At 36.1% G+C, this 21,294-nt stretch overlaps 3 protein-coding genes and 1 pseudogene across 3 annotated transcripts; 1 reads left to right on the forward strand and 3 right to left on the reverse strand.

Annotated features, from left to right (window-relative positions):
• Positions 1-1,713: 1,713 nt before the first annotated feature.
• Positions 1,714-9,900, forward strand: LOC106375317 (annotated as a pseudogene).
• LOC106375316 (GATA transcription factor 9-like) lies at positions 6,203-7,806 on the reverse strand. The gene is made up of 2 exons (XM_013815194.3): positions 7,246-7,806; positions 6,203-7,054 (listed from the first exon to the last, which is right to left on the reverse strand). The coding sequence occupies exons 1-2, from the start codon at positions 7,471-7,473 to the stop codon at positions 6,338-6,340; spliced, it is 945 nt and encodes a 314-aa protein (XP_013670648.1). The 5' UTR covers positions 7,474-7,806; the 3' UTR covers positions 6,203-6,337.
• On the reverse strand, positions 9,826-10,773 carry LOC106372798 (homeobox protein ATH1-like). The gene is made up of 3 exons (XM_048746120.1): positions 10,159-10,773; positions 9,993-10,053; positions 9,826-9,899 (listed from the first exon to the last, which is right to left on the reverse strand). The coding sequence occupies exons 1-3, from the start codon at positions 10,771-10,773 to the stop codon at positions 9,826-9,828; spliced, it is 750 nt and encodes a 249-aa protein (XP_048602077.1).
• Positions 10,774-14,340: 3,567 nt separating this feature from the next.
• On the reverse strand, positions 14,341-20,493 carry LOC106374210 (GATA transcription factor 9-like). The gene is made up of 2 exons (XM_013814285.3): positions 19,693-20,493; positions 14,341-19,499 (listed from the first exon to the last, which is right to left on the reverse strand). The coding sequence occupies exons 1-2, from the start codon at positions 19,924-19,926 to the stop codon at positions 18,789-18,791; spliced, it is 945 nt and encodes a 314-aa protein (XP_013669739.1). The 5' UTR covers positions 19,927-20,493; the 3' UTR covers positions 14,341-18,788.
• Positions 20,494-21,294: the final 801 nt, after the last annotated feature.

A 21,294-nucleotide genomic window follows, 5' to 3' on the forward strand; every position in this document is an offset into this window, starting at 1 on the left:
CCAAACTTTATGAACCTTCAAAAGATTCTTCATTCGAATTGCCCAGAATGTGTAGTTAGTTGTGTTTAACATTGGACAAGATATCGAAGAGGTTCCTTCTTTAGGTTTTGCGGTAACCGTAGTAATATCACCCATCTCTCACGATTTACGAGCTCTGATACCAATTATTGTTCTAATGTAGAAAATGAAATCAAATATTATAAGAAGCCACTTTTATTAGCTTAAGAAAATATCTCAAAACTTAAACTCTCACAAGAATCTCTAACTTCAAACTCATAAGTTCATGGCACATCTCACCATCTTTTTATATAGATTCTAAAACTTCCTAATCTCTCATAACAATAGAAGTTTTCATTTTTCTCCTAATCTTAACTTTTTAGTATTGCTTAGTCTCCAAGTTATTTCCATGTTTATCTTCAAGTTTAACTCCAACAAATGAGAGTTGTACAAGGAATGAAGTTGTGGCCACGTTTAAACAGACTCCCTATTATACCACCAGACCCAAGACCAAAACGAGGAAGAAAAAAGAATCATAACCGACGTAAAGAACCTTACGAAGATACATCAAAAAAGGGAAGAATGGCAGGTGATGGTAGGACAATGACATGTTCACATTGTAAGCAAGAGGGACACAACAAAACGACGTGTTCTAATCCTCCTATGGTGGTAGAAAAACGTCCTCGAGGTCGACCAAAAAAGAATCTACAACAGGTTCGTATATATGATTTAGCTATAAGTTATTTTATTTCTAGATTTGTTTATCTTGGTTTATGTTCTCTTGATTATCTTTCTTATGGTTTATACATATAATATTTGTTCTTGTAGGCCGAAGAGATGTTGCAGAGATATGGATAGACTAATCAGAGAAATCTGATTAAAGTCTTTGTTTCTTGTAGGCCTAAGCATTTTAACTTGGACCCGAAGATCCGAACCGGAACCGACCCAAAAATACCCGATCCGAAACCGGACCGAAAATTTACAAGTATTTTTTGGGTCTAAATTTTTTTTACCCGAAAGAACCGGAACCGAATAGGAACCGACCCGAATAGAACCGGAACCGAAAAGAACCGACCCGAATAGACCCGACCCGATAAGAACCGATTTGTACCCGACTTAAAAACATGTATATCTAAAACTATGATGTTTTTGTGTTCTATTTTATATATATTATTTTATGATTTAGTTGAAATATCTTTTGTTAACAACATTTGTTATTATTTTTTACATTTTTAAAGTAATATAAAGCTTTAAAATGTAAAATTTAGAGTTTTAAAATGTTTTATTTTAATTATTAATAGTTTCATTTAAGTTGTTTTGTAAAATTTTAGATATATATGACAAATATTCAACTAAAGTTGATGGAATTGGGTATATCATGTCCTTTTCAGATCCTAAATACCCGAACCCGACCCGGATCCGATATGGACCCGAAAAATTATGGATATTTTATGGGTATTTTAATTATAGACCCGAACCGACCCGGACCCGAGAAGAACCGACCCGAACCCGAACCGAAAATTTCTAAGTACCTATTGGGTCTAAATATTTAGGATCCGAAAAGATCCGGACCCGAAAGGAACCGGCCCGAACCCGACCCGAAGACCCGAACGCCCAGGCCTATAATTTATTCTTTGAATGGTTGTGATGTTGTTTGGATTTTTTCACGATCTTGTTTGACCATGCTTAGAATTTTGTTCTTTTTGAATAATTTTATTCTTCTTGATGTTGAACTTATGATATACTAGCTTTTAAGAACAGAGCCATCATCATCGTGACTCCATAAGAACCTTAGTTGTGTTGTCTCATCTTCTACAAGTTTTCACTTTATTCTCTGTTCTAAATTAATCTGCAACTCAACTGTGTTATCTCTTGTGTTACGTATTTAGTATTAAGCAGAAAACAAAATAGATCTTCAATCTCCTTGGCTACTATTTCTTCCAGCAAACTAAACTAGTATTTTTCTTAGTTGACCAACAAAAGTTTAAGCTAAACTTATATGCATATTCTATAGCGTAATCTAAAATTAAATTTGTTATCCCATCATTGTTCCACAAATTTGATCAGTTGATTGTGGATTATGGATCGGTGTGAAAAGATTTAGGGTGGAACTTAAGGTTGGTGAAAAGCCGACAAGAAAACAGCGTTAGATCATGATCATAGGGGTTTCTTACGGGGGGTTTTAGTGTTAAAGAGGGATTTAGTTAAATCAAAACAAAAATAAAAGTTTACCGATTCTTAAGGAAGATATTAAGAGGGTTTTTACCCCACGTGTCAGCTTCCCATTGCAAATACATTTATTTTTCATTTTTTCATTTTTCTTTTTTTTTTTTTCTTTTTCTTTCGTTTCTCTCGTCTTCTCCGACGACGATGAGAAGCAACCGCTGCGATTTGTACTTTCTGAACGCATGTTCGCTCCGACTAAGGTCTCTGATTACATCCGTTACGATCTCAAAGAAATCATTAAACCCTTCAAACGCAGCTCCAATCGAAGTAATTACTCCTTTCAATTCAACCCTTCTTCGATGTTTCCTAAAATTGACGCACTTCTTCTTCTTTTTCGTTAAGGTCTAGAAGACGATATCGATAAAATCTCTGCTCAGGAACAGAAAGTCTTCACCTTTCAATCCCTAGTCTCCGCTACCAAAGATTCCAGTAACCTGCTCAGGAATTAGTAGTAATCCATCGATGTCATAAGCTGTATATGTGCTTTTGAAGTTGTTTTGTTTGTTTGTGATATCGATGCTAGGGTTACTTCTACTTGGGTTCCTCTGTTTCTTGGTTATGTTCTGTCATGTGTTCTGTTTTGTTCTGTTCTGTTGTGTTTTTTCTCTTCTTATTATTGTTTATGATGTAACGATTACTAAGTAGTTGAAAATTGTGAAGATGTTTGGGCAGAGATTGGGCTAGGTTTGACTGGATTTGGTGTCTTCTTTACATTCCTGGGAGTCATCGCCATGGGAAATGTATGTATACTTACATACTGTTGTTGTGGTCTTAGTAAAGCCTTGAAATGTTATATGTAATGTTATGTGATCATCTATCTGATTGAAACAGATACTCTTCTTAGCTAGTGTCACTTTGACCATTGGAATTCAACCAGCCATCCAATTCTTTACAAAACGGCTCAACTTTAAGGTTCTTTCTCTCTAACCCCTTTTTGTTTTCAATCTGATCCCACAATAACTCACTGTTTTGTGGCTTTGTGTTTTTTTTTTTTTTTGGTTTCTTTTTATTTGACGTCTTTTCATCATTCTTTTGTCATGTTTAAGTGGTTTCTGGCCTACCTTTGCTGTCTTCCTTCAAAGGATACTTGTACTAGGCTGGCTTTTGCAGCATCCATACATCAGATCGGTACATTTCATTGCTTTCATCTGAACTCTCAGCCTTCTAAACATAAACATATGTGCATGATTTACTTTCCATTGAAATTGTATCAGCTGCTTGATCGCTACAGTGGAAGGCGTGTTCCTGTCTAATCGTCTCTTTGCACACAAGTACATATCCTGTAAACGACTGTCGATACCGTACGTAGGTACATATTTATATACCACTCTAGAAACTCATCATTAGTACGTTGTAAATGGTTCTTGTAATTGGGTTTGTGAATAATACTTTCATGTAGTCAGATTGTCTCATTCTCCAACCACGAATTCCTGTTGAACATTCTAACCTCATTGTTCATAGTGACTCAGATTGTCTCACTCTCCAACCAGGCATTTGGTTAGTCTTCTTCTCCTTGCTATGACCATTACGTTCTTGGTTGGATGTCTTATCCTTCTCTCATCGTCTCATTCTCTCCTTCTCCTTTAAACAAAGTAGTCACAAAGCATTTTACTCTTCTTTTCTTCTTTTCTCATTCTCTCATTTTAATCACAAAGCATATTAATCACAAGTTGAAATTTTTTTTTTTCATGAAACCCAAATTAAGAAACTACCATTGTAACACAATAATTAGGTAATTCTTAACTAGGATCCTTAGCTAAAATTTAATAATTAAATAAACATTAAAGTGTACTTAAGAAACTTTATGAGATTCTAGGGATAATCATGCTCTTAGTGATGGAGTCGTAGCTTATATTAACATAAACTCTTTTCAGCCAAAAAATAGAAACTTCACGATTTTGTTGGATTCTTTTAAAGAGTTTGATATTATTTGGGATAATTTGCAAAATACCCTATTTAGGATTTGAAATTTGATAATTGCATTTTCTATTTTACTTTTTGAAAAATACACTTCTTTAATTATGAATTGACTTTTTTACCCAAGATATTTCAATAATTAAGATATTAATTCGAAATTAATATATAAATTCGGAATTAATAAAAATAATAACATTAAAATTATTTTGTTTAAGATAAATATATGTGTTGAGATAAATATATTATTTTATCATTTAAATTTTATAATAACAAAGATGAATATGTGAATTATGATTTGTTTTTACTTTATCATGAAGTTTATACAGATTTCCCTTTATTTTATTTTCTTCAACTATATAAACAAGTCAAGTCATGTATATTGGAAGCTGAGCATAACTACTTTTTGGAGAACCTAATACCTCTGTCCGAGCATCTTCCCTAGCTTTCCATATCTTCCAATATTTTGAATCAAGACCATATCTCTTTTTCATAGTACTGGAAATCAACTCTGGTTTCATATTTAGATCTGAATTTCTAAAGTTTTGCAAAAGAAGCTTACTTGTAACTTTGGAAGAAGCTTGGGTCCACCAGTGTTTCTAGAAAAACATGTATGCTTGTCGATGTACTTTGTTACCCAGAAAACTCGCTTGTCGGATTAGTCTTGGCAGCTCTAACCATACAGTTGCAGCTTGTATCTGCACACTTGACAACTAACAACTTCTTGTCTGACTTGCTGACAACAATTCTGAATTTGTGTTCAATCGAAAGCATTTGTATACTCCAAGACAGCTCTGATTTATTTTTGAATCATTGACCCTTTTCAATGACCTTGACCCTTTTCAATGACTTTTGCATAATGAAAGTTAGAAACTTCCACTTCTGGTTCTTGATTACTCTCCTGTCTATCAACATTCTTATTCTTATTTTCATGCCATGTTCCATCAACGGCAGTATCTTCACGACTGAAACCTTGATCATGGTTTCCTAGGTTTCCATTCTTCACCGAGATGCAAAGACGCAGAGGCGTAAATTTACACATTTCACACATAGAAATCAATTGCCTATCACTGTTCACAAAAACATGGGTGTATCCTTAGGCATATCTCGAAGCATTGATTCTGGTAGTGCGTAGCTAAGTTCTAACTCATTACCCAACCTTTTTTTTTTCAAACAACACTCATTACCCAACCTATTTATACCAAAATCTTCATGAACCATCTCAACCATCTCATCAAACTTCAATCCTTCTTTAATGGTAAATAATTTACCTCCTGCTCTTGTATTCACCTTGAATCTCCATGATTCTTTATTCATCTTCCAGTCTCCTAAAACTCCAGACAAATGCAACATGATTTTCCTAAAAGAAAAATAAAACAGATTTATTGTCACAATAAAAATAGAATCAGAATTAGAAACTGAAATATGATTCATGAATCTACAAACCTCTAAGAGGAAGAATCTGTGATACTAAGAGAAAAATGAGAAAAGTTTCAGAAATGGCGAGGAGAAGAAGACGAGAAGACGATACGCGTCTTGATTTCTGTTTTTTCAAAATAATAAAAATATATATTATGTAGATATATTAAAAAGATATTAGATAGATTCTGTATGATTTTTTTAAACAATTTTTAAACAATATATTAAAAATTACGATTTAAAAAAAAAATGATTTTAAGCAATATATTAGAAATATTAAGAATGGGGAATTAGGTAAATTTATATATATAAGTGTATTTTTCCAAAAATTTAAATAAGGGTGTAGTTTTCAAATTATAATCTTATTTGAGTGCATTTCTCCAAATTTTCCCTATTTATTATGGCTAAACAAAAGTTAGAGCTTAAATATGCCGAAATTAGAGAGTTAGCGCTTAAATATTTTCAAAAACCCGTTTAACTTGAAAATAATTGAAACAATTTTGTATCCTTATTGTTTCAATTATTTTCAAGTTAAGCAGAAACTAATCTGCTTACATTATAGTTAAGATGATTACTAACTCGTTCTACCCAGTCTAGAATTATTTTCTAAGTTTTTATTTCCACTTATAAATTTTTACATTTTGAGTAAATAAAGGAAATTATTAAATACCATTAGTAGTCAACAAACGTAAACAAAATAAGACGCTAAAAAACGTAAAAAAATAAACCACTAAGAAACTTATTATTCTGAATTAAATCCACGTGGAAATAAGAAGGAAGGTTAGATTAAGCGCCTAAAATCAGAAGCCACGTGGTTATTATAATTACTATTACTGATTAAGAAATCGTCGCCATTGGATCTGATATCCATCACGAGATTCTCACACCGAAGCTGACTCAGCAAATGCTCGTCTCTCATCTCCTTCTGTCGCCGCAGCTCCATCACTTTCCGGTGAGAGTTCGAGTGCCTCGTCATCACGAACGTCGGGCTCGAAGCCGGTCTGTACTCCGGCACGAGCCTCCCCGATTTGTACCGCACTCCGCACGCGTTGCACAGCGTCTTGGGACCCATCGGCCCCGTCCGCCACTGCGGCGTCTTATCCGTCGCGCAGTGGAGACACCGTCTCTCTCCTCCGGCTTCGCCTTCGAGTTCTCCGGCGCTGCCGTCGTGTTCTTTAGCTCTGAGCTGTTTCTTCTTCGGACCGGACTCGTCGGAGCCGGCGATTGCAAGAAGACGGGAAGCCCACGTGGAGGCTGCAGAGCGTGGTCTCTTGCTTCTTGCTTTGGCGGGAACGGAAACATTCGAGTCGTCAGTGTCGGTGGGGATGAAGATTTGATCCAACTCAGGTTCGGGTTCCGGTTCTTGTTTGGTTTGGGTTAACCGGGTGGTTTGAGGTTTTTGTAAGCCGGACAGTAACTGAAGCTTGTCTTGGTCTTCTTTTGAGAATGATTCTTCCACCAAGTTCGATAACCATTCAAGTTCAGCTAAATCCTCACTCTGATAAGTGAAGTGATAATCAAAGGAAAAAAAAAACATTATTTCAAATATATAAATATATTGCCTAATTAAGAAAGTATAATCATGAAAAAATCATATTTATAAATTATGATTTCTTTTTCTTTTTCAAGAATTAATAAATCAACATGGTAAAGGTTAATTAGCCTTCTTGAAATGTAATGGAAACTTACCGGAACACAAAGGTCGTCGGAGAACACGCTGCCGTCGGTGTAAAGCGACGAGGAGGAGTTGGAGCTATCGGCGAGAGTACCGGGGGAGACGGTGGAAGAGTCAGGATAGGTTTCAAATCCGTCGTCAGGTTGGCCGTTGTCGTTGGAAAAGTCAAGAAGGTCGTCGACGACGAAAGAGGAGTTACCGGCGACGAGGAAGAGCTCCGGAGTTAGTTTTTGTTGTTCCATCGGTGCAAAACAGAGAAGGTTATTAGTGTAAATAAATGAAAGAAAAAAAAGAAAAGGTGACAGAGCCTTCTTTTGGGAGGATGTGAGCGAAGAATGTAACGGAGAGAAAGAGAAGGAGAGAGGTCTTATTTTTGGGGGAGGGGAGAGTGATGTTAGAAAAAGGTATGAACCACTATTTTTGGGGGAGGGGAGAGTGATGTGAGAGAAAGGTATGGTTCATGGGACATGAGAGCGAGACCGAAGACAGCTAAAACAGAGGAACTTTGACTATTGAGTTATACTCTTCCTTTCTTCTTTGTATTATTAAAGGGGTTTGTCGGCGTGTAGTTTTGCTAATATCGATATAGTTTAGCTATGGTTTATAAGCTAGAACATTTTCCAACAGTGTTTTAGAAAACAAAATATGCATCGATCATATGAAGATATATTATTTTGATTGTAGTTTCTGCTTAGTTATCTATCTATCTATAATAATAAAAGAAATTTTTCTCCTTTCTTAGAAAGCCACTTCAGCAAGAGTGCATAGGGCAATGTGTAACACCTGACACCTCTATATCACATTTCGTCTACGATTTAATCTACCAAATAAATGATCTGGGCCCCTGATATTGTATTGGGCTTAAGAAAAATTTGTTATCATTTTTGCTTAGACTGAACAGTGGCCCATTATCAAACCACCATCCTCTGACCTTGGGCTCTCCGTCGAAGCTGCTTCTTTGTTGTCCTACCCCTTTCTCTTCACCATCTTCGACAACGTAACGGTCCGTATTAATTTCAATCAACAAGGAATCCTACTACTTCCTCCTCAATGTATCTTAAATTACTGGTTTTGCAACCTCATTCCATGTATATATAGAGACCCTCTGAGAGGTTGATGCAAATCTTTTACTTCGCTTAGGTTATTTCTCTAACAAACTGTCTGATCATGTCTCTTCCACATTTTTTCCCAGAGTTGAGGCTGTTGTAGAGAGATTGATTGTCTTGAAAACAATGCTGTCTCTGGGAGGCCAATAATGTTAAGAAAGCCGGTGAGCTGATAGGCGTTGATATGGTGCTCATCGATTGGAATGTACGTTGGTTTATTAATTTATCAACCTTTTCAATTCGTTGTTATCTTATTTCACTTCCCCTCATCAATCAATGTTCACCGGCCTTTATGAACTAAATGTGTTTGGTATACAAGAAGCAACCCAATTTTTTTTGATCTGCTGACGCCCCTGTTGCTATTAGGTTCACGGATTAGTGTTCGTTGACTTAGCCGAATGTATCCACCGCATCCCGAGGGAGAGCTTTCGGTTTCGCAATTAAGACCAACTCATGCTCTTGGCTACCACGATCACAGTTTCGCAATTTAAATTTTTTTTATTATTATTTATAAATAAGTTAATTTTTAAACTTTTATTTCTGTGCTAGATGAACAAGGAGGATTGGAAGATAATATTCTAAAATGTGCATTAAATGGCGTGGAAAATGAGGATGTGGTGGATTCAAAAAGAACGAGTGGCGATAAGCCCATCATTATAAATAGGCCCAAATATGGTCCAGCAACTCAATAAATAAACTGCATAAAATAACAAATTAATATTAATTTTGGAACCAAGATCCCCAAATCTCGAAAACCCTAGAGTCTCCAATTCGACGAGGACGATGTTGCGTTTGTTGTTGGCTAAGGTAATCGAGAGAGAGATCCTTGTCTCTGGTGTGTTTATTTTGATATTGCGTTTGTTTCAGATCACTTATTTTTGAATGAATAACTATGCAGCAGTCTTGTCGTATCAAGGGGAGGTTGCAGTATCGTGAATTTTCATCCGTGAGTGAGAAAGGTATCTCATTAGTTATTGGCATATCGAAATCTATTCTTGAGTCTAATTTTTTTTTTTTTTTATTTGTTAGCTGTGTCGAAATTTTTTGGATACTGCGTTGTAGCGGCCTTTGGTGGTGGTGGATTCCTGCTCGGTAAGCTTTTTAATTATTTATTTTAGTGAAACCGTCTTCTTCATGAAACCTGTTTGTTTGGTTTCTTCTCCAGGTGGTGTGACAACAAGCCCCGTCTCAAAGGGGCTTCGGGAAAATGAAGAGGTAAATAACCTCGAGGGATTGGGATAAAGTCTTTTTTCTTCTTCTTTCTTTCTTTTCCTATATAATTCTTCTTTTCGTTTTTTTTTTCAGCTTTTCATTAAAGATCTCCAAAGTCTGGAAAAAATGGAGGCCAGTATGGGCAAGTGGACAGAGGAAATGAAGTGATGGTAATTGGTTGTGTCCAATTATTGTAATAACTGCTTTGTGTCTTTAAATCTTTTTAATGTTTTGTTATATGTGGGCTTAGACTGTGGTTGTGTCTTTAAATCTTTGTTAATTTCTGCGTACATGTCTTCTATCATCGGCTTCCATAGCCTTACCCTCGCATTTATAAACCAGTTTGATACCTTTCATCACACACAACAAACAAGCCACACTTATAACACTTGCTATTTGGGTTTGAGTAACAAAACATACGTGCGTCTAAAGTCAAAACATACCTGACTTCTTGTTAATCCACTCCGTATAGCAAGAAGATGTTTCTCTGAATCGTTCGGGTAACTATACTCAAAAAAGAATACTTTCTTAGCTTATGTAAATATGTATATGAATGTATATACCCATTTGAAGAAGATCCAGGAGATGGGTTTTCTTTGCTTCTAATGCTTGTCTTTGTGAACCGCCACCAAGAAACTCGTTTAGATTCTCATAACATGAAGTAAAGACCGAGTTTGTACCCTCTGACTCGGTTCCTCGAGATGAAAAGTAGCATTGAGGATTAGTCTCTAAGCCGTTGAGGGAGTATGTGGCAAAATGAGATAGTATTTCTTGAACAGAGTGAAGGTACTTTGAGCCAAATATGACTTGAGAGACGTTATTAGAAACGTCTTTGCTGCTAGAAGAAGCATGCTCTGAGGTTATTCTAGTAGATTTAGTAGCAGCACAAAGACTTATCTCCGAGCACTCATCAGAAACATCTGCGGCGAGACTTAACGAGGGCTCGTTTCTTGGGAAATTTTCTTCATCGAATGTAGATAGTATTGGTATGCTCGGACCAACAACACCTTCTACGCATGGATATGCATGAAAATCACTATTATCTCCAAGACTCCACATGTTGTTTGAGGGAACATCATATGGTCTTAGATGATCCATAGGCTGAAGTGGAGGAGGAGGAGGAGCCATGGCCTCAAAGCTGGTTTCTTGAACATTGATAGATCTTGAAGTAGATGATGAGTACTTGTTAGTGAGGAAAGAGTTGAAGATTTCAAATCCACCCATTTGTAGAGGATCTTGTCTGATGGAATTCCATGGAAGCATTGTTGAAAATGAAGTGGAATCTTCTCTCGAAGGTATCATATCCATGAGAAGATGGTTTTGATTAGTCATAACATTGTCCAGAGAACTAAAAGTGTTGTTGTTGACTTGTTGTCCATTGGGTCTAAAGCCTAAGATTAATGGTAAGCTTGGAGAAGAAAGCTTAACAAGAAGTCGTAATTAAAGCACCATGAAAATGAAAAATGTACATGGTTACGGAGCTAATTGACTTCAGTGCCATTGCTTAAACTCATTTTTTAACTCGGGAATCATAATGTCTTTTTAGTAAACCGTTCTAATCTGTCACTGTTCTTTTTGTTGACGCTGCGGGAGCTTTCAGCGACTCAAAATTACACATTAAGGTGGATGAATTCTTGCTTTCACAATTAAATAATGAATCTTTTCTTATCTGTTTTTTTTTTTTTTTTGTCGACCAATCAAACTAAATAATATATACATCTATTGATCGGAGAACAAATACGTCTATACTTATATGTATAAGCATGCAAACGAAAAAATTATTTAATTAGCTTCTACAATATGTAGATTTTGCATATTTAGACACATTTTGAAAACATTCTTCGCACGGTGACATTTTTTAACTTTAATATTGATTTTGCAAAAAAAATATCTATTTATGCTACAACTTATCATGATCAGCCCGTTTTCAAATTTTATTTGATTTTTGTTGTATATATTCAAGTTGTTGGGGTTTGCTTTCTTTAGCCTTTAGGTTAACAACGATGATTTCGTCTCAAAGAAGCCTAAATTGATATCAACTCTTTCTTGGTGAAGAGATGTTGATACATGTGTTTTCTTGGTCAGTCTTTTGAAGCTAATGTGTATTTTATGTTCTTTATAATCTGAGGTTTAGCGCAGCACGTGATTTTAGTATCATTTATTTGGTTGGGTTTGGTGTTTTGTTTTCTTTGCTATGTTGATGGAGGGTTCATTTGAAATTGATTGTATCAGGAGAAACATTAACGGTCTCCAGTATGGCTATGAACTCTTCGAGAGTTGTTGTTTTTTTTTTTTTCATAAGAGATACTAGGATCTTCTGTGTAGGATTTCTAATCTCATCCTTTTTTAAGATTTTTTAAAAATGATTCCGTATTGGTTTTGTTTTCTTTTATGGTTCTTGGTACATCTTATCTATTGTTTTTTATTGGCATCTTGTTTATGTATTTCGTGACCATGTATCTATCAAGATTTCTTTTAATAATATTTAAGATGACAGGAGATGGAATTGAAATTACAGACAGTATGTTTAATATTCTTTTAGTTATAAATGTGGTTTTGCTTTTTTGTTTTTTAAAAAAAAAATCCCTCCCGTTAGTTTAGATTCTTAGATATAAAAACTCGGAAAATACAAAGTTATAACGTACGTATAAGAAACAACAAAAAATTATAACGGACCCATCATTTTACATAGGCCCGACGGTCCAACAACTTAATGTAGATAAATAGCACTTTCGCTCAAAAAGACGTAAATAAGCTTACCTCTCACTCTCCAATTGGTAATAAATTCGGATCCCTAAAAATTCTGGAAACTACGATTCTCCGATTCTGAAGATGATGCGTCTCCGGGTTGCTGCGGATGCTGCTAAGGTACTCTGTTAGATTATATTTAGCTCTGGGTTTATTATTATTGTCTCTGTCTGATATTGAGAGAAAAAATAAAAAAAAAATGCAGCAGAGTCGGCGAGTGTTTTCTCCCCGTGCTTCTGAGTCTGCTTCATCTCCGGAACCTTCTCCCGTTCAGTGGTTTAAGTCCATCAAGGCTGCTGCTTCCCACTGCATCCTTCAAGGTCTCGTGAAGAGTTGCAACGCTAGCCCTTTGTGCGCCAAGAGCATCTGCTGCTTCGCGACCAGATCCGAGAAGTGGAAGAGGCGCGTCAACCTATTGCACTATACCGCAACTCCGTTGACCTCCAAAGTGTTCGTGTGGAATAACAAGGCTTCTTTGATCCGAGCTTGTGAGAATGTACTTTGTTTACGGCTGTTGTTGGGCTCTCGGGATTTGCTATCACCCACTGGGTACGTCACTACGACCTGAAAGGTGCAGACAAGAGGTTCGCTGCTATCGAGCGTCGCCAACGTGCTCTTAAGGCTTATCAGGCATACATGGTTACTCGGTTTAATAGGGAGTTAAACATTGTGAATCAGCAGATGGGGAAGATTCAGTATGAGTTCTGCGAGATGGAGAAGATTCTTCAACAACTCGAGAAGAATAACAAGAAGTAGGAATCTTGACCATCCTCTGACTTTTGTTTGTGTAATAATGATTTGACATGTGTTGTTTATGCTTACTATGAGATCTACTACTCGAGGAAGGTCGTTTTTAAGTGATATTTTTGGCAAAAATGATTATAATAACCCATTCCATTACATAAAATATATAAATAACACACATCAATCATGGTTTTTGTTTACATCACAAAACTAGAAGAACTAGGTGTTTAAATTTTTTATAACTATTTACTAATAGGCCATCAATCATTCATTACTAGTTAAAAGTAGCTTGTTTTGAAAAAAAACTCCCAGAGAAGTATTTTATGCTTTGTGTATTATAATACTTTGATTTGGGCCATTTGTGTATAATGAATCGGGTTTGGATTTAGAATCTTAGTTGGACACAATCAGATTTAAAGGTGAAATTAGCAACAAGACATAAAAAAATCATTTAGACATTAGGTAATGATTTCATTAACAAATTTAAAAAAATAAAAAAATTAACGTAAATTAACATGATCACTTCGTAATCGTGGGAGGGTTTAAAATACATAGAAGATACAGTATGATCTATCACAAAAAAATGGGCCACATTTGTCCAATGGGCCGGATTTGGACTGAAAATACGGCCCAGGGTAAAAATAAATAATTCTAACCAAGGAAAGCCGAAGCCCTAATCTTACGACACCCGAAGCAAAGGAAGGAAGGATTCAGCGGAACAAAAGAAGATGATGATGATGATGAAGCAGCAGGCGCAGACGATTTTGGCCAAGGTTAAGCTAAGAATCATTATTTTATTCCGGATCCTCCCTCTCGATTTGTCAATTGGTGATCGTAGTATTGTCTGTGTTCTGCAGTATGGTCGGAGAGGGATTTCATCCGTCGCCGCTTCCCCCATGTCCTCGAGGGTCAAGCATGTTTGGGAGAATCAGAACAAATTAGTTCTTGGTTTAGCGTTCTTTGGTGGATGGTTCGCCAAAGCCTCCATAAGTATGGTTCTTTGAATTCATGTTATAGATGTTTCCAACATTAATTCTCTAGAATGTAACTATTTCTCGTTCCTGTTTCCAATGAATGGATGTTTCAGATGTTTTCAAGAGAAGAGAGGATTGGTACAGAGTACACAGATTTTTTGATGAGGAGGAGAAGCGTCTTGAAGAGAAATGTGCCCGTTTTCAAAAGGTAAGTCAAGTTTGATACCTTTTATTAAATAAATCACATGTTCAAACCATTTGTTTTATTTCATGAATGGCAGGAACTGGATGATGATGTCTAGGCTACAATTGATTGTTTTTTTTGTTGTGTTGTTTGGTGTTTTATCCGCACTCTCGTACTAATTTAGTGGTGGCTTGCTTCTTGTCTTGTGTTCGTTTGGTGTTTTGAAACTGTTTTTTCTCTTCTTCATCTCCTATATATGTTTCCACTTGCAAACCTACTCTACGTTGTATTTATGGAAGAAGTATGTGTTTCCTTGTTATCAATCTTACGGTTTTTTTTCCTACAACAATGGTATAAAATTTACGCTTACATACATTACGTTTACCCATGTACAAGTACAACCATAATCAATATTACGTTTTCTCTGGCTTATTAATATAAATCTAGCTATCAAATTTTCTCTGTGTTTTCCTCAATTGTATTTTAAAGATTCTATAAATTGAGAGAACAAATGTGAAAGAAGATGACAAGGACCTTGCAGCTCTGCTCAACCGTCATAAGAGCAACATTATTGGTAGGATTAATTTTTGAGTCCTTAGGTTAATTTATTATTATTTGTATGGTAAGAAACAAAGCTAAGACACAATCCCAAAAGTGTAGATTATTGGTAGGATTTTTTTGTTGTTGTTTAGTAAATTAATTGTTTATTTTTAATAAGTAATGACGTATAAAAGATAAGTTTAAAATAAAACATATAACATTAAAATTGAAAACATAAGGAAATAACAAAGTTGCCAAAAAAAAATAAAAATTAACAAACATCATAAATTAAAGCAAACAAATATTTTATTCAATTCATAGAAACATATAAATTATATGTTATTTGGAAGATGTCCAAATTTAGCCTATATATTTTCAATCAAATCATTTTTTAGTTGCTGATGGGCTTGTCTATTCCGAACTTTTGTTCGACGATCAATTGTATTCCCGAGATTTGTAGCCATATTGACGGAATATTTAAGATCCACATCTTCTCCTTGTTGAAATTCGAAAACATCATGCTGAGTGAATGAATCTCGTTGATTAAAGAATTAAAGAGTTAAAGAGTTAAACTACAACAGACGAAATATGTGAGACGGCAATCATAACATCAGCGAATCTAACAAACTACAAGTTACCATGCTATCTAACAATAACAACTACTCGACCTCAATTCGATTTACTCAAACACAAACCATACAATCAGAAACAACATTCATATCATCACAACAAATAAGAGAGAAAAAAAAAATCAGAAACGACATTCATATCATTCATACAATCAGAAACGACATTCATATCATCACAACAAATAAGAGAGAAAAAAAAATCAGAAACGACATTCATATCATCGACAATAACAAGGACATCCTCTATAACTCATAACGGAAAAAAAAAGCCACTAGCCTCAGAACAAACGAACTACAACAGACGCCAATCATATCATCAGCGAATCAAACAAACATCAAGTTAACATGCAATCTGACAATAACAACTACTTGACCTCAAGTTAACATGCAATCTATGCGGAGTTCGTAGATCGACAATAACAAGGACATCCTTTATATCTCATAACGGAAAAAAATAATAATTAAACTCATAACAGAGGAGGAACACATACCGTTTAGATTGGAAACGACAGAGAAGCTTGGTTGAGAGAATAGATCGGTTTCGAGTGAGCGAACGGAGAGGTTTCGCCGTCGAGAGAGAAATCACCGGACAAGCTGTCGAGAAGTTTCGTCGTCGCCGTCGCCGTCGAGACAGAATCGGATGAAGGAGAAAACTGATTTGGAGACCGCTACGCGACTTTGCCCTACACGACTTCCGCACCCAATCGCATGTTGCCAGGTGGAAGTAAGGACCATGTCAAAAACACCTTAATTAAGGTTCGTGTTGCTCTAATTTCCGTCTTTTTGATTTAAATTTCGGCCCAATTTACTTAAGGACTCAGTTAAGGCCCGGCGATAATGTTGCTCTAAACTTTTTATATTATTGTTATTGTAATACTCTATATAATAATAAAATTTTGAACTAAAGTTTTGTATAGCACAGAGGACAAGTTTCCATTTGCTTTCTATTCATTGCAATCTTGTTGATAACTATGTCACATGGGAGTTCTGGTGAGCTATGTTCGTTGACAGGATTGTGAGTAATTGTTGGGTCTCAACTCGCAAATAAATATCAATGATCAGACTGTCCTTCAAGAACATCTATCTACAAAAAAGAATTATACGCCTACCTAAACATCCAAAAGATGAATTTTTATTAGAAGCTACATGACGTACGAGACTAAACATCGATGGCGTTAACAAGGAGTGTATGGGAAACATGGCAACAGCCACTTAAACTTGCATGGCAATTGGTAACTGGTAACCGTGTTGCTCGCCTTAGTTGTAAGTTGTAACAACTGATAGATCAATACACTCTAATACATAATTTACCATTGTTATTTTCTTAAATTACATTTTTTATTAATAACGTCTTGATTTCATACTGACATGAGACGGCATAATAACTATTGGGTGTGTGTTGAGGAATTGAGTTCCGTCAATTCCGCCACGGATCGATACCGACGGAATCAAGAACACACACAATTGACCCGGTTGACGTGTTATCGAACCGCTACATCCGGTTAGGACCTTTCGGTCCCAACTTACATAAGATACAAAAATCGATTCAAATCATTTAAGAGAAACGCGAGTAGTGCTTTGATTATATTCAAAAAAAAATAAAGAGTAGTGATTTGATTTGGGTCACATGTGTTAAATGAGCCAGATTTGAACTGAAAATACGGTCGAGGGGTTCTGTAAAAGTAAATATATTTAACAACGGAAAACAGAAACCCTATAATTTTACACCCACGTATTCTGTAGAACAAAGATGGTGATGAAGTTTTCGCAAGGGATTTTCGCACAAAGGACTTTCGCCAAGTAAGCAAGATTTAATCTTTTGTTCCGGATCCTCCCTCCAATTTCTCTATTCGTTATTTTAGTATATTGTATGTGTCGTCCAGATTTGGGGATTTCATCCATTGCCTCTCTCCGTCCATATTCTCGAGGGTAAAGCATGCTTTAGCTGTCTCAAAAATTTATGGATACTGCTTTACAGCGGTTTTTGGTGGTGCTGGATTCCTTCTCGGTATGTGGTTTGTAAAGTTTTCTTATTATTTATTTTGGTTTCACTAGAAACCTCTTATGAAACCTGTTTGCTTGGTTTCTTCTTCAGGTGGTGTGACGACAAGCCCTGTCTCAAAAGGGGATTCGGGAAAATGAAGTGGTAAGGGATTGGGTTAAAGTCTTTTTTTCTTCTTCTTTCTTGCCTATATAATTCTTCTTCTCATTCTTTTTTTGATTGTGTCTAAGCTAAGGACTGTTCTTATACATGATTCGCTAGCTTAGCTTACATAAGATTTAAATGTTAATCTTTTTAAGTAATCTCCGACCAAAACATGACTCAGTGTCTTATTCTGTTTTAGGTTTTGACTTTTTTTTTTTGTATTATCAACACTACTTGAAAAATAATATTAATAAGAAAACATAGATTGTTTCTTCTTTTTTTTAAAAAAAGAAGAAATTATAAAAAAAATATAAAAGTACAAACATGATCAATTTGTAGACTTAAATACAAAAATCGAGTCAAATCATTTAAAAAAACGCGAGCAGTGCTTTGATTTGGGTCACATGTGTTAAATTGGCCTGATTTTAAATGAAAATACCGTCGAGGAGTTGTCGGTAAAAGTAAATAAATTTAACAGAGGAAAGCAGAAACCCTATAACTTTACACTCACGCTATTCCGCAGATCAAAGATGGTGATGAAGTTTTCGCAAGGGATTTTTGCGTAAAGGATTTTCGCCAAGGTAACCAAGATTTAATCTCTTATTCCGGATCATCCCTTCGATTTTTCTATTAGTTATTTTAGTATATTGTCAGTGTCGTCCAGGTTTGGAGATTTCTCCATTACCTCTCCCTCCAATGTTCTCAAGAGTCAAGCATGTTTTAGCTGTCTCGAGAATTTATGGATACTGCTTTACAACGGCCTTTGGTGGTGAGGTGTTTAGCTACACCGAGACCTACCTTTTGTATTCAAATTCATGAGCTTTCTTAACATAAACTGTGCATAGGCAGTTTATATTGTTCACTTTTGGATTTGGATACACAGGGAAAAAGGTTGGTAGGAGTATTGAAGCTAGAACAACTTAATGCTAGATCTGTAGCCGCTTCACCATTCTCCTATGATGTTAAAAGGGAAGACGTTGAAGATTTGAAGCATTCTTCAGTCAGCAAATTTGGAGAAAGAAGTAGTAGCTAGATGAAGTGGGTTATACACGCGTGTGAGGCTGACTCGTCATGTGGCGGAAACGAGAGTGTTTCCTAAATTATTATTTTCACTTATAAATTTTTATTTTCACTTATAAAGTTTTCTATTTTGAGTAAAAAAGGAATTAATTAAATACCATTAGTAATCTGCAAATGTAAACAAAACAAGACGCTAAAACGTTAAAATAACCATTAAGGAATCTTCTGAATTAATCCACGTGGAAATAAGAAGGTTAGATTAAGCGCCTAATAAAATCAGAAGCCACGTGGTTACTATTATTATCACCGATCAAGAAATCGTCGCCGTTGGATCTGATATCCATCACGAGATTCTCACACCGAAGCTGACTCAGCAAATGCTCGTCTCTCATCTCCTTCTGTCGCCGCAGCTCCATCACTTTCCGGTGAGAGTTCGAGTGCCTCGTCATCACGAACGTCGGGCTCGAAGCCGGTCTGTACTCCGGCACGAGCCTCCCCGATTTGTACCGCACTCCGCACGCGTTGCACAGCGTCTTGGGACCCATCGGCCCCGTCCGCCACTGCGGTGTCTTATCCGTCGCGCAGTGGAGACACCGTCTCTCTCCGACTTCGCCTTCGAGTTCTCCGGCGCCGTCGTGTTCTTTAGTTCTGAGCTGTTTCTTCTTGGGATAGGACTCGTCGGAGCCGGCGATTGCTAGAAGACGAGAAGCCCACGTGGAGGCTGCAGAGCGTGGTCTTTTGCTTCTCGCTTTGGCGGGAACGGAGACATTGGAGTCGTCAGTGTCGGTGGGGATGAAGATTTGATCCAACTCAGGTTCGGGTTCCGGTTCTTGTTTGGTTTGGGTTAACCGGGTGGTTTGAGGTTTTTGTAAGCCGGACAGTAACTGAAGCTTGTCTTGGTCTTCTTTTGAGAATGATTCTTCCACCAAGTTCGATAACCATTCAAGTTCAGCTAAATCCTCACTCTGATAAGTGAAGTGATAATCAAAGGAAAAAAAAAACATTATTTCAAATATATAAATATATTGCCTAATTAAGAAAGTATAATCATGAAAAAAATCATATTTATAAATTATGATTTTTTTTTTCTTTTTCAAGAATTAATAAATCAACATGGTAAAGGTTAATTAGCCTTCTTGAAATGTAATGGAAACTTACCGGAACACAAAGGTCGTCGGAGAACACGCTGCCGTCGGTGTAAAGCGACGAGGAGGAGTTGGAGCTATCGGCAAGAATACCGGTGGAGACGGTGGAAGAGTCAGGAAAGGGTTCAAGTCCGTCGTCAGGTTGGCCGTTGTCGTTAGAAAAGTCAAGAAGGTCGTCGACGACGAAAGAGTCAGAGTTACCGGCGACGAGGAAGAGCTCCGGGGTAAGTTGTTGTTGTTGTTCCATTGGTGCAAGAAAATAGAAGGTTATTAGTGTAAATAAATGAAAGAGAAAGTAAAGGTGAGAGAGCCTTTTTTGGGAGGATGTGAGCGAAGAATGTAACGGAGAGAAAGAGAAGGAGAGAGGTCTATTTTTGGGGAGGGGGGAGTGATGTTAGAGAAAGGTATGGTTCATGTGACATGAGAACGAGACAGAAGACAGCTAAATCAGAGGAACTTTGACTATTGAGTTATACTCTTCCTTTCTCTTTATCTTTTTTTCTTGTATTATTAAACCAACTAAAATATCTCTAGGGACATTTGCTTAAACACAAGGGAAGGTGAATCCCAACAAAAAATATTAATTTCTAACCATTTTCACAGGGTACACAAACCAACAAAGATGTCGACGGGAACCACCGTTGGTTGATTCAATTCATTGGAAGTTTTCGTATAAATATAATTTTTTGTGTTGTCATATCCCCCTTTGCAGCCTTTTAAGCCGTATAAATTTTCTAACTGTGTCGAGAACGACAATATACTATGCTTTAGCAATGGAGAAAGCTACCACATGAAACAAATTTCACTTCCGACTTTTACTGTTTTATTACCCCGTTGTAAAAACAAAACATAAATTGTATATTCTTTTCTCCAAATGATATGCATTGTAGCTAATGATGGTGCTTAAGTGTTAACCAGTCACATGGAGATGTAAAACATCATATCCGAGTTGAGATATTTCTATTCTATGCGTTTTAATGGCTAACTGTTTACGGAAACTAAAGGCCGACTAATATAGAGTTCATAATTATCAAAAAAATTTATAATGTAAGGATAGTTTAAAAGCCTCAAATCATAGTAGCGTTGAAGGCTTGAATCTTTTGGAAACAACTATATTATTTTGATCATTGTTTCATTGTGTTGGACCAAAATGTAATCTATGGGAAAGCTATACTAAAGCCCAATTGAACAAAGGAATTAGGTTAAACAGAAGCCCAGTATTTAAAACAGAAACCCATTGTTATATGTCCACGAATGATTTGTTTTTAGATATCCACGATTGGTGTTAAAAAAAAAAATATATATCCACGATTAATTGTTTATTTTTTTGATTAATTGTGTCGTTATTAGATGTTTTTAGGAGAACATCAAATAGAAACAACCATCGCAAATGTTTATTAGGTATCCACGATCAAATGTGTTGTGCTCTTTTAGAAAGATTAAGAAATTATATTTTCTATCAACGAAATGGAAGGTTTTTAATGATTAGTTATGTATAATCCGTGTTGTACGTTTATTCCGTAAAAAACTTTAAAAACGAGCAAATACAGATATTGCCTTTATATCTAAATGAAATATTATGTGAGATCCCACCTTTGTTAAAGAAAGAGATTTG

This window comes from Brassica napus, chromosome C1 (genome assembly GCF_020379485.1).
Source record: "Brassica napus cultivar Da-Ae chromosome C1, Da-Ae, whole genome shotgun sequence".
NCBI lineage: Eukaryota > Viridiplantae > Streptophyta > Magnoliopsida > Brassicales > Brassicaceae > Brassica > Brassica napus.

Coding starts and splice junctions, on each gene's coding strand:
- LOC106375316 (XM_013815194.3), bottom strand. CDS start 7,473: ATGGAACAACAAAAACTAACTCCGGAGCTCTTCCTCGTCGCCGGTAAC. Junction 7,055..7,245: donor CCGACGACCTTTGTGTTCCG/GTAAGTTTCCAT, acceptor TTCACTTATCAG/AGTGAGGATTTAGCTGAACT.
- LOC106372798 (XM_048746120.1), bottom strand. CDS start 10,773: ATGGGTGGATTTGAAATCTTCAACTCTTTCCTCACTAACAAGTACTCA. Junction 10,054..10,158: donor GTGGCGGTTCACAAAGACAA/GCATTAGAAGCA, acceptor TTTTGAGTATAG/TTACCCGAACGATTCAGAGA. Junction 9,900..9,992: donor GTGGATTAACAAGAAGTCAG/GTATGTTTTGAC, acceptor GTGTGATGAAAG/GTATCAAACTGGTTTATAAA.
- LOC106374210 (XM_013814285.3), bottom strand. CDS start 19,926: ATGGAACAACAACAACAACTTACCCCGGAGCTCTTCCTCGTCGCCGGT. Junction 19,500..19,692: donor CCGACGACCTTTGTGTTCCG/GTAAGTTTCCAT, acceptor TTCACTTATCAG/AGTGAGGATTTAGCTGAACT.